At 37.9% G+C, this 14,806-nt stretch overlaps 1 protein-coding gene and 1 pseudogene across 1 annotated transcript; both read right to left on the bottom strand.

Annotated features, from left to right (window-relative positions):
- Positions 1–325: 325 nt before the first annotated feature.
- LOC112850686 (olfactory receptor 1J2-like) lies at positions 326–1,114 on the bottom strand (annotated as a pseudogene).
- Positions 1,115–5,270: 4,156 nt separating this feature from the next.
- LOC147575039 (olfactory receptor 1J4-like) lies at positions 5,271–6,200 on the bottom strand. Its single transcript, XM_086683949.1, has 2 exons — positions 5,791–6,200; positions 5,271–5,724 (listed from the first exon to the last, which is right to left on the bottom strand). The coding sequence occupies exons 1-2, from the start codon at positions 6,198–6,200 to the stop codon at positions 5,271–5,273; spliced, it is 864 nt and encodes a 287-aa protein (XP_086540075.1).
- Positions 6,201–14,806: the final 8,606 nt, after the last annotated feature.

Raw genomic sequence — 14,806 nt, 5'->3', positions numbered from 1 at the left:
GAGCATTAATGCACACAAATCAGATAGCAGGTAAGGAAAAAGAACAATCAGGTGAACATAAATATGAGAGGAAGCATAACACGAGACCAAGAAAAGAAGGTTAAGAGTTAAAAATATTTTTAATAAGAACTGGCCAAACTACAACTTTTTAAAGAGACGTGTTTACAGCCCCCATGAGTACCTCTGACAGCAAGGTTGAACGAACAACACTGAGGTATGTCCTTGGCTCTAAAGATTTTCTGAAGAAAATAAGAAAATCTTATTCTTCGGGCTGTAGATGAAGGGGTTTGGCATGGGGGGACCACCATGTACCTCACAGAAGCAATTATGTTGCCTGATGAAGGGAAAAAGTAGATACCAGCAATTGTCCCATAGTACAAAAACACCACAAAGAGGTAGAAGTCACATATAGACAAGGCTCTGGAGACTTTCTCAAATCATTCTTCAGAATGATGCCTGCCATGTAGATATATGAGCCTAAGACACCACTCAATGGCAGGATGAAGATCAGTCCTCTCTCAGTGAGAATAAGCAGCTTATTGCAGGAGATGTCTGAGCAGGAGGACTGCAGCACAATAGCAAGATCACAAAAGAAGTGGGGGATGACAGCTCCTGCACAGAAGGACAACTGCTCCATGAGGAAGGTGTGCAACAGAGCATGGGTATAAGAGAAAAATGAGGACCTAGCCACTAGGGTGATACAAAGCTCATCCCTCATGATGGTGGTATAATTAAGAGGGTGATAGATGGCCACACACCTGTAATATGCCATCACTGTGAGAAGAAAGCTACAATACAACTAAAATTGATGAAGAAATACATTTGTGAAATGCACCAAGCATAGGGAACGGATTCTTCTGGAATATACATGTTTATCAGCATCTTAGGAATGGTGACAGATGAAAAGGAGACATCCATGAGGGCCAAGTGGCTGAGGAAGAAATACATAGGAATATACTTAGGAGGTGAGAGTCCAGCGTGATGAACAGGCTCCCAGAGCTGGGGTCAGATACATGGCCAGGAACAGGATGAAAAACACACCCTGTTGCTCCCACCCAATAAGGGAGTGCACGAGAAAGAACTTGGACTTGCTTCTCTGGTTCTCTGCCCTCATAATGCTTTTCTATTTGTTGGGGAGGAAGATGTTTTGGGAATCTCAGAAACCTAGAAAGGACTCTCACATCTCAAACTGCAATTTTCTGGGAAAACAATAAATTTTTAACCACACTCATTAATTACTCACACCTGTGGATTCACATATCTTCACTCTGCCGAAATCTGGCTCCAGGAAAACATCTCACCCAAGAGCAGCCAACAAGACTCCATTGCACAGAAGCAAGAGAGCGTATGCTGTTTTATTCATCCATTGTTCCATTGAACATTGAGTCTGTATCTGGACATCTACTAAGGGCTGAGAATGTAGCCATAAACAAGAAAGGCAAAGACCCTGCCCTCTATGAGTGTAGATCTTGATGAGTGTAGAGAGATAACTCACTACACCAAGAGAGAAACAAATCATAATAGTTCACTGTGGCAGAAATAGTAGATGACTCTTGGAAAACTGGTATCAGCTGTTTCTTCTTTAAAGTGACATGAGACTCCAGTGCTGAGGTGGCATTTTTAGGGCATTGTCACTCTCCTCCTGTGAACCTGGCTTCATGATACCAAACTAGTGATTTTATCCTGATCAGTTGGTTAAGGTGGTGTTTTCTAGGTTCTCTACTGTAAAATTACTATTTTAACCTTTGTAATTAATCTGTATCATCTGGATTTTAAATCATGTAGTATTTTAAAACCATATAACTATAATTTTTTCTCATTAAAATCTCACCCACTATGTTTAACATCCATTGGTGAATCTTACTTATATGAAAAATTATTGCAAATGTGGTGGCAAAATGATGATTTTCTAATTCTATCATTTCTTTTACCTTTATTTGTTATATATGAGAAGGAACTTTCTCTTATCCCACATTCATTTGTTTTTTTCATTGATTTATATATATTGTGGACTTATGAATTCTTTTTTATTCTTTGAGTTATAATCACTGCATTTGCTATTCATCTTGAAGCTCAAACTATTCCAGATTTGGTCATTAGGAGCTCCTTCATGCTGGCTCCTGAGTCTCTATGATTCATTGAGCACTTCCTTTCAGGCTCAGCAAAATTTTCTTGGATAATCTTGTCATGTCCTGGCCCCAGTCCTGGAATCAGCCATTTTCCTAGTAACTTTGTCCCTTTTATTTTTATGTTTATGTTTTATTTTTTATTTAAATTCTACTTACTTAACATACAGTTTAATATTAGTTTCAGGTGCACAACATTCAACACTTCCATACAACATCCCATGCTCATTACAACAAGTGCACTCCTTCATACCCATCACCTGTTTAGCCCAATGTCCCACCCACCTCCCCTCTGGTAACCATCAGTTCATTCCCAATAGTTAAGGGTCTGTTTCCTGGTTTGCCCCTTCTTTCTCCCCTCCCCTTTGTTCATTTGTTTGGTTTCTTAAATTCCACATATGAGTAAAATCATATGGTATTTATTTTTCTCTGACTGACTTATTTCACTTAGGATAATACTCTGTAGCTCCACCCATTGCCAATGGCAAGATTTCATTTTTTTATGGCTGAGTAATATTCCATTGTGTGTATAAGTGTGTATGTGTATGTAATGTATATTTATATGTGTAATATATATTGTAATATATATATATATATATACCACATTTTATTTTTTTCTCAAGTCTAGGGTTAGGTTTAGGATTAGGGCCAGGATGAGGGTATATGCCTGGTATTCTCAAGTTCAGAGACCTCTCCAGAAGGTTAACTTTGGTCCCTTTTAAAGGAGAATGGTAAAAAACACATTTGGCGTGAGGTGTGTTCATAGCTTACAAAGCTTCTAAATGATCTGAGGATGCAACCAGGAAATATATGTAACAGAAACACAGGAAAGAGAAACTACAAACTAATAAACTAAAGGGATGGTTACCCATAGAAAGTGGATCAGGGGACAGACGGAAAGAATGGAGAACTGGGAATAGTATGGATACTACTATAATGTAAATTCAATCTATTTATACATATTAAAACCCATGAGTTCAAACTGATATCTCCAATTCCAGTTTGATGCCATAGAATTCTTTCTAGCCTCTCCTTTTCCATGTACATAGCTCCTTTCCCTGATAGTGAGAAGTCATTCCCTTTTCTACAATATGTTTATTTATTTACTATATCTGTGAATGCATGTTAAGTAATTTTAGAATCTTCAACTCATACCACTCTAATGACAAATTAACTGAGGCTTAAAAACTTCGCTTACAGTTTTTTCTTTACTATGGGTATATAGATAAAATTCTGTGTTCAAGAATTACTTAGATTAGGTATTTTATTTTCCCCTTTAGTCTAATTATGGTATTAGTTTGAAATATAGCTAGGTTTATTTGTTTTGTTTTATTCTTTTTTGTTTTTTCCCCCATATTAATTTTTACTAGGTAAAAGATAACATAGTCAAAACCATACAAATAAATAGACTCATCTCCCCATCCTTTCTTGCCCATTGTTGCCTACCTTCTGTAGGTAAGCAATCTCACTAGTTTCTGATTTATTCTTCCTGTGTTTCTTTTTGCTCTAATGGGCAGATACATGATATTTTATTTCCCCTTCATTATTATACAAAAAGTAGTGAGCTACAAAAAAAAGTACTGAGTTACAGATGCTCAGCATATGCTTTTATACATTGCTTTTTTCCCACTTAACAATTTATCCTGGCGATCCCTCTACACTAGTTCATAGCTATCTTTGTCATTATTTTTTCATAGCTACAAAGTAGGCAACTGCATTGATGTTCCATAGAGTTTCCTTTTGGAGTCCTATAATGAGATGGTGGGGATGAATGTGCTAAATGCCACTGAATTGTATACCTCAAGCAGTTAAAATTATAAATTTCATGTTATCTATATTATACTACATTAAAAAATCTTAAAGAGAAAGCAAGAAGTCATCTCTACATAAAGCACAGGAAAAACATATATTAATAATAAGTATGGTTAATAAGTTAATAGAGGGGGAAATAGAATAACAAAATATATATTTGTTTTTAATTTTAATTCCAGTATAATCAACATACAGTGTTATATTAGTTCCAGGTGTACAATATAGTGATTCAACAATTCTATGCATTACTCAGTGCTCATCATGATAAGTGTACTCTTAATCTCTTCACCTATTTCATCCATCCCCCCATCCCCCTCCCATCTGGTAGCCATCAATTTGTTCTCTGTAGTTAAGAGTCTGTTTATTTTTTGTTTTTCTCCTCTTTTCTTTGTTTACAAAATACATATTTAATTAATCAAAAGGGAGAAAGAATAAATATGACACAGATGTCTCAAATAGAAAACATATAGTAATATGAAAAATATAAATCCAAATATATTATAATTAAATATTACTAGATCAAATTCTCCATAAATACAATGATTATGAATCTATATAAAAAACAAAACAAAACTTCACAGTGTTAACAAGGGACACCTCACAGATATAAGGACAGAGAACAGTTTAAAGTTATAGAAAATAAATACCATGTAAACAGTAACCAAAAGAAATCTGGCATATCTATACTAATATCAGAAGTAGATGAGATATTAAGGCAAGAGCTACTGCTAGAGATAAAGAGAAATATCTCCTATTTATAAATGCAGTCGTATGTTAAATGAATAAAATGGCTCTCTGAGGAGCCTTGTTTTGTAGCATTTGCCAATTTCTACAGTGTAATTATTTCCACTATGGCTGATTTCAGTCTACCAACATGATGTCATTGAATATGGAGTCAGAAAGAGACATTCACATTTAGCTTGAAACCAACGCAAGCCAGCCTCAGCACACCACTTTTTAAAAGAGTCAGTACACAGGAGCAGATCATGATGGTAAATCTGCATGTCCTCAATAACATAGTATATAAAATTTACAAGCAATGACTGGGCATGTCTAAAAGGGGAAACAAATCCACAATTATAATTGTGCAACATGTTTTGCATAAGATTTTGTGCACATAAGAGATGATGAACAAGCAGGAAAAAATTAAGGGTAAAGAATACTTAACAATCCAAGTGACAAACTTGACCTAGTTGACAATTGACAACACCTCATACATGACAGAAGAATGTATATTCTTTTTAAGTTACACAGAGTTGCCAATCACACAGTAGTTTTAGTCGATGTATCTCACTGTGCATAACTGCAATAAGAGGATTTAGTGATTGTCACTTAAAAGTTAGCCCTATTGACAAATATTTGTAGGGCCTGTTTTATATCCTTGTTCCTCAGGCTATAGATAAAGGGGTTCAGCATAGGGGTAATTACTGTGTACATGACTGAAGCAATTATGTCTTTGTCATTAAAGTTCCATGATAAGGAGAAAAAGTAAACACCTGCAAGTGTCCCATAGTATACAGACACCACAAAAAGATGGGAGCCACAGGTAGAAAAGGCTTTAAAGAGTCCTTTAGTGGAGGGGACCCTTAGGACAGTTGTCCCTATACGAATATATGAGCCCAAGATACTACTCAAAGGCAGGATGAAAAGAATTCCTCCTTCAGTAAAGATGATCAGCTCATTGAGAGAGATGTCTGAGCAGCTTATCCTCAGGAGCACAGTGAGGTCACAAAAGAAGTGAGGGATGGTATTATCACAGAAGGACAGTTGGACCAAGAGGAGGGTATGCAACAGGGCATGAATGTAACAGAAGAACCAAGATCCAGCCACTAATGAGATACATAGCTCCTGCCTCATGACAGTAGAGTAGTGGAGTGGCTGACAGATGGCCACATACCTGTCATATGCCATCACTGCAAGAAGGAAATTGTCAAGACAACCAAAAAATATTAAGAAATACACCTGTGAAATGCACCCCACATAGGGAATGGATTGTTGCTGACTCTGCATGTTCATGAGCATCTTTGGAACTGTGACAGATGAAAAGGAAACATCAGTGAAGGCCAAGTGGCTAAGGAAGAAGTACATAGGCGTGTGAAAGCGAGAGTCCAGCCTGACGAGCAGGATGATGAGCAGGTTCCCCGGCACTGTAGTCAGGTACATGCCCAGGAACAGGGTGAAGAATATGCCCTGCTGCTCTGGCTGGATGGGGAGCCCCAGGAGGAGGAACTCGGACACGCTGCTCTGGTTCTCCCTCCTCATGTTGTTTTTTCTCTGCTGGCAATGGGGAAAAGTGGAGAATGTTCATGAACATGTCATAACATTATAGTGAGGTTCTTCCTATGCAAATTTTTTTAACTACCTTTCTGTTTATTTTTCACAACTCTTGGTACATGAGTGTGCCCCATTCTGGCTCCAATATACATGAGACCCTCACATTAACCAGGTTTCTTCCTCTCCAAAAAACAAACAGCACTTATTCTTTATTCAACAAATATTTATTGAAAAACAGCTTAGTCCCATATTGATAATAGCAGTGAACAAGAAATGGGAAGTCTTTTTTTTATTTTTTTTAATGTTTATTTATTTCTGAGGCAGAGAGAGACAGAGCATGAGTGGGGGAGGGTCAGAGAGAGAGGGAGACACAGAATCAGAAGCAGGCTGCAGGCTCTGAGCTGGCAGCACAGAGCCCAACACAGGGCTCGAACTCATAAACCATGAGATCATGACCTGAGCCGAAGTCGGTCGCTCAACTGACTGAGGCACCCAGGCGCCAAGAAATGGGAAGTCTCTATGTTCAAGGAGTTGACATCTTAATGTCAAAGCATGTTCAAATGTGAAATGAGTACCAGAAAAGAAATATCAGTCATTTCCTCTTAAAAAGGGGGTGAATCTCCCTAAGTTGGAACAGAATTACTAAGGCTATGCCACAGGCTTTTGGTGTAATTGGCTGAGTCCTGCTTTAAGTCATATAAAATTCCCTGTGACCAAAAGTGTCCAAACCAGGTTTCCAAACCAAAATTAAGAATAGCACCAGGCACTATTCCATGTGTTTTACATGTCCTTTCAAATCAGATCCTCATTATAGTCCTAACAAATGGGTATTATTAGAGTCATTTTAACTATGAGATGACAAAGTGTACATTATCTAAATTGCAAAGGTATGCACAATTAAGCGCAACAGATAGAATCACGACATATGTCTGACAAAATTCCTACTCAACTACTTTGCATAGAAATTACAACGTTATTAGAGTGTCCAAAGAAGCTATTTGTCAACTACCTTTGTCCAAAATGTCATTACCTCCCTCTAAGAAAAATTGACCATTCGCATTTATACATCATACAGTTTACAAAGGATTTTCACATGCTTTAACTTCTCTGAAAACAATAAGTATATATTTAGGGACTGTTCACTACACAAGGCAAACTTCATGTCCTCATTTTATAGATGGGAAAACTGAAGCTAAAGTGATAATTGATACCCACCATGACTTGGCTGTTTGATGGTGGATTCCAGATACAATATCTATTTGGAAATTAGACTAGAGGTTAGGATAACCACATAGCCCTGAAGAGGGACTGACATTCTCACTCAAGAGTAGGAGCAGGACAGTGAGTTATCCTCAAGTACCACAAGCTTCCTCAGTGGCACTGGTTTTATCTCTGTTCATGGCTACCAAGGAGGACAGTGCTTGAACCTTATGCAGAGTCCTGGCTGCTCACTGATGTAGGCTGTGTCAGTCCTTACTTAGAAACCAGAAAAAAACAAGAGGGCTGGAACAAACCAGGAACTTTGATTCAGGCAGGACCACGAGAAGGAGGCAGTTGGGCCATTAGCTGTGGACAGGAGGTCAGACTGTGACCTTGGAGTATGAGAGGGAGCCTTAAGATAAGCCTGTCCTCTCAGAATTCTACTTGTCCTGCTCCAGACAATGGTGAAACAGGAACCTCCATGAGGCAAACATTGGATTTGGGGAAAAATAATAAAAATACCTCCTTTTTACTGAGCACCAATTGTGCCAGGCATGGGACTGAACAATTTGTGTGCATTGCTTCATTTAATCCTCAAAATAGCATTTTGAAGTAGGAATAGTTGCCTCTCCTTTGCCAGTGAAGAATCTTAACCTCAGAGAGATGAAGTCACTTCCTAAGATCACAAAATATATGAAGGCCAGACTGAGGATTGGGGCCCAGTCTGCCATACTGCAGACACTGAGTTAGTATATGACACCTTCCCAGGAGTGGAAATGCATAGGAACCTGCCTCCTTAATACAGTAATATATATATGGTTACTATTGAAAGATTATTAAGGAAATATTTGAGTTCACAGGAAAGAACCAGAGCCCCTAAAACATGTACATGAAAAACAACAACAACAACAACAACAACAACACATTCTAACATTTGGAATCACATATATGTATATAACTTATAAACAAAATGCAATGTCACACATACACACACCATTGAGCTGAGATGTCAAGACTTCTTATGTATTGCTGGTCATGAGTAAATTCAGGAAACTTCTCCCCCAGATTGGTGAGCAGCCTCTCTTCAGACTATGCAATCTCATTTAATTTACTATGATGTCTGTACAAAGATGGAAGAAGGAGTTATAGAAAGAGAGTGGGGCAAATACTTGAGTTCAAAGGAACTGATTAGGAGACCCCAGATCACGTACACAAATGCCCTACACTTGTTTAATGAGGCAGCTCTTATTAGACTACTATGTTCTTGGTCTAAGAGAGGGAAAAAATAATACTGAGAGTCAATCTCACACACACACACACACACACACACACACACACACACACACACACAACTCAAGAAGAAAACATACATATGTCCACATTGTACAAGCAAGGAAACACCAGACAGACCCACATGGAATACATATGCAGACCTCTAGACACAGAGACGCACCTTGCCTGCCTAGAATTCCTAGCTCACTCTGACTTGTGCCACTCCTTAGCAAGCTGAGGTACCTTCTAATACAATTTCCTGCGTCCTCAGCTTCTGTTGAGAACACCAGGAACAAAAAGTAAGAAGAAAGCCTCTGTGAGCCCATGACCTCATGAGCTCTCTGTCTGTCCTTGAGCTCCAGAGAAACAGGCAGGAGATACCATTTTACAAGCCTTGGAGAACACTCATGATAAGTCTCTAAGCTCCTGGTTAATTAAGTAAAGAATCAAAACAGACTAATGGCCTCAAATTCCTAAAAGACCTTGGGGAGGAGCCTGTGCAGGGGCAACAGGGACTGAGCTGCTAGAGCCACCTGAGAGGCTGACCCATATCTCAAGGATACTCTGGGCTCCTCTTTGCCTGTTCATAGTTCCAGGTGGAAATTAGGAATGGCTTAGTCAGCTTCCATCACCAGTGTTGCCAATGCACTGGGTCAGCCTCTCCTGACACCACATTATGGTCCAGGAAGAGTAAGTCTGGCTTTTGCAAACTCCCACACCATTTGCACTTGCTACCATGAGCACACAAATCTAGCTTTAAGTTCGCATCCTGCAGGTCCCCTCCTCCCTTGGGAGAGACTTCAAGTCATAGAGGTGTGCCTTTTCTAAGAGAGTGTAGAGGGGGAAAATTGAGTCCTTAGGCTCAGTACTCAGAAGAACTGGGTCTGGGCTATGCCACTCATTAAATGTTGGCCCTGAGCACATATAGCGTCCCCTCAGCCCTGTTACATCAGCTGTAAAGTGTGGATAAAAATTACATTGTCCTCAGAAGTTATTATTGAAATTAAATGAGATGATTCATGCTAAAGGACATAATAAATGCACAACAGATATCAACTCTTGTTATCTTTATCTTTTTATCTTCCAAAAAAGATAATGATGTCTAAAATCACTGACATTGCCATAGGATTGATATTGAATAAATGAGTGAATTAATTGATTAATTCATTCCATCTTATAGTAACAGCATATTCCCACCTTAAGAGATTAAATGAGTTAAAACACAGAATGAACTTAGAACATTGTCTGGCATTTTGTAAATCCTCAATAAACTTTGGTTATCTTATTGTTATAGATTACAGACTTATTGCATTCAGCTGCTCACACATTTGTTTCATTACCATCTCAGTTACTGATAACTCCATGTTGTTCAAACCAAAATATAGGAATCCTTGACTCCAACCTTTCTTTCACAATTCTCAATTTGTCAGCAACTCTTGTTGGTTCCAACTTACAACTAAATACAGTATTCACCAAAATTACACTACTTCGTCTGCTATCGTCCCAGCCTATCATTTCTTAACTGCATTGTTGCAGTAGTTCCTAGGTGGTCCCCTGCTTCCACACATCCCCTTTCTCCTTCAGTTTATTCTCAATACAGCAGCCAGAGTGATGTTTTTTAAATCTGAATCTTGTTACCGTTCTGCTGAAAAGCTTCCAAGGGCTACACAAATAATTCATAACAAAAATCAAATCACAATGCCTAAAGGACATAGCCCCTGTTAGCTTTAAAATTATCTCCTCCTGGGGCCCCTGGATGGCTCAGTCAGTTAAGCATCTGATGTTGGCTCAGGTCATGATTTCACAGCTCGTGAGTTGGAGTCCCGCATTGGGCTCTGTGCTGACAGCTTGGAGCCTGGAGCCTGCTTCAGATTCTGTGTCTCCCTCTCTCTCTGCCCCTCCCCCACTGTGCTGTGTCTCTCTGAAAAATAAATAAATGTAAGAAAAAATAAAAGTTTTAGTAATGTTTTTTGTATGAATGAATAAAGTATAATTATATTTTCCCATATAGAATATATACGCAGTCCCCATTTTTGAATAAATAAATAAATAAATACACAAACATTAATGAAAATAAGTAAATAAAAATAAACAAAAATAAAAATCTTCTGCACAGTGAAGGAAATAATCAACCAAACTAAAAGGCAACCTCAGAATGGGAGAAGCTTTTTGCAAATGGCATGTCTGATAAAGGGCTAGTATTCAAGATCTACACAGAACTTATCAACCTTAACACCCAGAAAACAAATAATCCAGTTTTTAAAAATGGGCAGAAGACATGAATAGACATTTTTTTCCAAAGAAGACATCCAGGTGACCAATAGACACATGAAAAGAAGCTCAACATCACTCATCATCAGAGAAATACAAATCAAAACTACAATGAGATATCACCAGTCAGACTGGGATACACATCAGTCAGAATGGCTAAAACTAAACATAGGAAACAAGAGGTGTTGGCAAGTATGCAGAGAAAGGGGAACCCTCTTACATTGTTGGTGAGAATGCAAACTGGTGCAGCACTCTGGAGAACGACATGAAGGCTCCTCAAAAATTTTAAAATAGAAGTACCCTATGACCCAGCAATTGCAATATTAGGTATTTACTCGAAGGATACAAAAATACAGATTCAAAGGGGTACATGCACCTGATGTTTATAGCAGCATTATCAACAATAGCCAAACTATGGAAAGAGCCCATTAGTCCATTGACTAATGGATGGATAAAGAAGATTTGGTGTATATATACAATGAAATATTAGCCACCAAAAAGAATGAAATCTTGCCATTGCAACTCTAGCTGGAACTAGAGTGAATTAGGCTAAGCGAAATAAGTCAGTCAGAGAAAGACAAATACCATAAGATTTCACTCCTATGTGGAATTTAAGAAAAAAACAGGTGAACTTAGGGGGGAACAAAAGAGAGGCAAACAAGGAAACAGACTCCTAACTGTAAAGAACAAATTGAGGGTTGATAGAGGAGAGTTGGATGGAGAAATAGTTTAAAAAGATGATGGGGATTATGGACTTCACTCGTTGTGATGAGCCCTGGATATTGTGTTAAGATGAATCACTAAATTCTATACCTGAAACTAATATAACATTGTACATGAATTAATTGGAATTTAAATAAAAACTTGAAAAAATAAAAATTAATAGTTAAAAAAAATTTAAAAACACAATGAGATATCACCTCACAGCTGGTAGAATGGCTATTATCAAAAAGATAAGAGGGTTGCCTGGGTGGCTCAGTCAGTTAAGCGCCCAACTTCCATTCAGGTCATGATCTCACAGTTTGTGGGTTTGAGCCCCACATTGGACTCTGTGCTGACAGCTCAGAGCCTGGAGCCTGCTTCAGATTCCATGTCTCCCTCTCTTTCTGCCCCTCCCCTGCTTGTGCTCTGCCTCTCTCTCAAAAATAAATAAACATTTTTAAAAAAGATAAGAGACAATAAGTGCTGCTGAGGATGTGAACAAAAGTGACCCATGGCACTGTTGGTGGGAAGGTATACTGGTGAAGCCACTATGGAAAACAGTCTGGAAGTTCCTTAAAAACTGAAAAATAGAACAACCATATGATCCGGCAATCCCACATCTGGGTATATATATCCAAAGGAACTGAAATCACTATCTTGAAGAGATATCTGAATGTTTATGTTCACTGCAGCTTTATTTAAATAGTCAAGACATGGAAACAACTTAAATATTTACCAATGGATAATGAATATTGATATATATAATGGAATAATATTCATCCACAAAAAGGAAGGAAATTTTGTCATTTACAATATGGATGAACCTGAAGGACATTATGCTAAATGAGATAAGTCTGACCACAATAAAAATAAATACTGTGTGGTCTCACTTATATGTGGAATCTAAGAATATAGAACTCTAAAAAACTGAGAATAGATGGTTGGTTGCCATGAGTGAGGGGTAGGGGGTGAGAGAAATGGACGAGGACTAAGGGTACAGACTTCCAGCTGTAAGATGAATAAGTTCTGGGGATGTAATTTACAGCATGGTGATGATAGTTAGCAAGACTGTATGAAAATTACTAAGGGAGTAGATTATAAAAGTGCTCACCACACTAAAAATGTTGTAACAATGTGAGGTGATGGATGTGTCAACTAATATGATTGTGGTAATTTTGTTTTATATATATATATATATATATATATATATATATATATGTATATATATTTATTTATTTATATATATATATAATTATTGTGTTTCACACTTATTTTTTAATTTTATTTTTTAAATTTACATCCAAATTAGTTAGCATATAGTGTAACAATGATTTCAGGAGTAGATTCCTTAATGCCCCTTACCCATTTAGCCCATCCCCCCTCCCACAACCCCTCCAGTAACCCTCTGTTCTCCATATTTAGGAGTCTCTTATGTTTTGTCCCCCTCCCTGTTTTTATATTATTTTTGCTTCCCTTCCCTTGAGTTCATCTGTTCTGTGTCTTAACGTCCTCATATGAGTGAAGTGATATGATATTTGTCTTTCTCTGGCTAATTTCGCTTAGCATAATACCCTCTAGTTCCATCCACATAATTGAAAAAGACAAGATTTCATTCTTTTTGATTGACGAGTAATACTACATTGAATATATATACCACATCATCTTTATCCATTCATCCATGGATGGATATTTGGGCTCTTTCCATACTTTGGTTATTGTCAATAGTGCTGCTATAAACATTGGGGTGCATGTATCCCTTCAAAACAGCATACCTGTATCTCTTGGATAAATACCTAGTAGTGCAATTTCCAGGTCATAGGGTAGTTCTATTTTTAATTTTTTGAGGAACATCCACACTGTTTTCCAGAGTGGCTGCACCAGCTTGCATTCCCACCAACAAGGCAAAAGAGATCCTCTTTCTCCACATCCTTGCCAACATCTCTTGTTGCCTGAGTTAATGTTAGCCATTCTGACAGGTATAAGGTGGTATCTCAGTGTGGTTTTGATTTGTATTTTCTTGATCATGAGTGATGTTGAGCATTTTTTCATGTGTCGGTTGGCCATCTGGATGTCTTCCTTGGAGAAGTGTCTATTCATGTCTTTTGCCCATTTCTTCACTGGATTATTAGTTTTTTGGGTGTTGAGTTTGATAAGTTCTTTATAGATTTTGGATACTAGCCCTTTATCTGATATGTCATTTGCAAATATCTTCTCCCATTCTGTCAGTTGCCTTTTAGTTTTGCTGGTTGTTTCCTTCGCTGTGCAGAAGCTTTTTATTTTGATGAGGTCCCAATAGTTCATTTTTGCTTTTGTTTCCCTTGCCTCCAGAAACGTGTTGAGTAAGAAGTTGCTGTGGGCAAGATCAAAGAGGTTTTTGCCTGCTTTCTCCTTGAGGATTTTGATGGCTTCCTGTCTTACATTGAGGTCTTCCATCCATTTTGAGTTTATTTTTGTGTATGGTGTAAGAAAGTGGTCCAGGTTCATTTTTCTGCATGTTGTTGTCCAGTTTTCCCAGCACCACTTGCTGAAGAGACTGTCTTTATTGCATTGGATATTCTTTCCTGCTTTATCAAAGATTAGTTGGCCATACGTTTTTGGGTCCATTTCTGGGTTCTATATTCTGTTCCATTGATCTGAGTGTCTGTTCTTGTGCCAGTACCATACTGTCTTGATGATTACAGCCTTCTAGTATAGCTTGAACTGTGGGATTGTGATACCTCCAGCTTTGGTTTTCTTTTTCAAGATCGCTTTGGCTATTCAGGGTCTGTTACGGTTCCATACAAATTTTAGGATTATTTGTTCTAGCTCTGTGAAGAATGCTGGTGTTACTTTGATAGGGATTGCATTGAATATGTAGATTGCTTTGGGTAGTATCGACATTTTAACAATATTTGTTCTTCCTATCCAGGAGCATGGAATCTTTTTCCATTTTTTTGTGTTTTCTTCAATTTCTTTCATAAGATTTCTGTAGTTTTCAGTGTATAGATTTTTCACCTCTGTGATTAGATTTATTCCTAGGTATTTTATGGTTTTTTGTGCAACTGTAAATGGGATCGATTCCTTGATTTCTCTTTCTGTCACTTCATTGATGGTGTGTAGGTGTGCAACTGATTTCTGTGCATTGATTTTACATCCTGCAGCTTTGCTGA

This window comes from Puma concolor, chromosome D4 (genome assembly GCF_028749965.1).
Source record: "Puma concolor isolate L17-30 chromosome D4, mPumCon1.1.hap2, whole genome shotgun sequence".
NCBI classification, from domain to species: domain Eukaryota; kingdom Metazoa; phylum Chordata; class Mammalia; order Carnivora; family Felidae; genus Puma; species Puma concolor.
The sequence above is the reverse complement of the archived record's forward strand: the minus strand, read 5'-3'. Positions and strand labels throughout refer to the sequence as shown.

Excerpts from the sequence above, each read along its gene's own strand:
- LOC147575039 (XM_086683949.1), bottom strand. The coding sequence starts at position 6,200 with ATGAGGAGGGAGAACCAGAGCAGCGTGTCCGAGTTCCTCCTCCTGGGG. Across the intron at positions 5,725-5,790 it reads CACTACTCTACTGTCATGAG|TACCCTCCTCTTGGTCCAAC; the intron begins GCAGGAGCTATG and ends TGCCCTGTTGCA.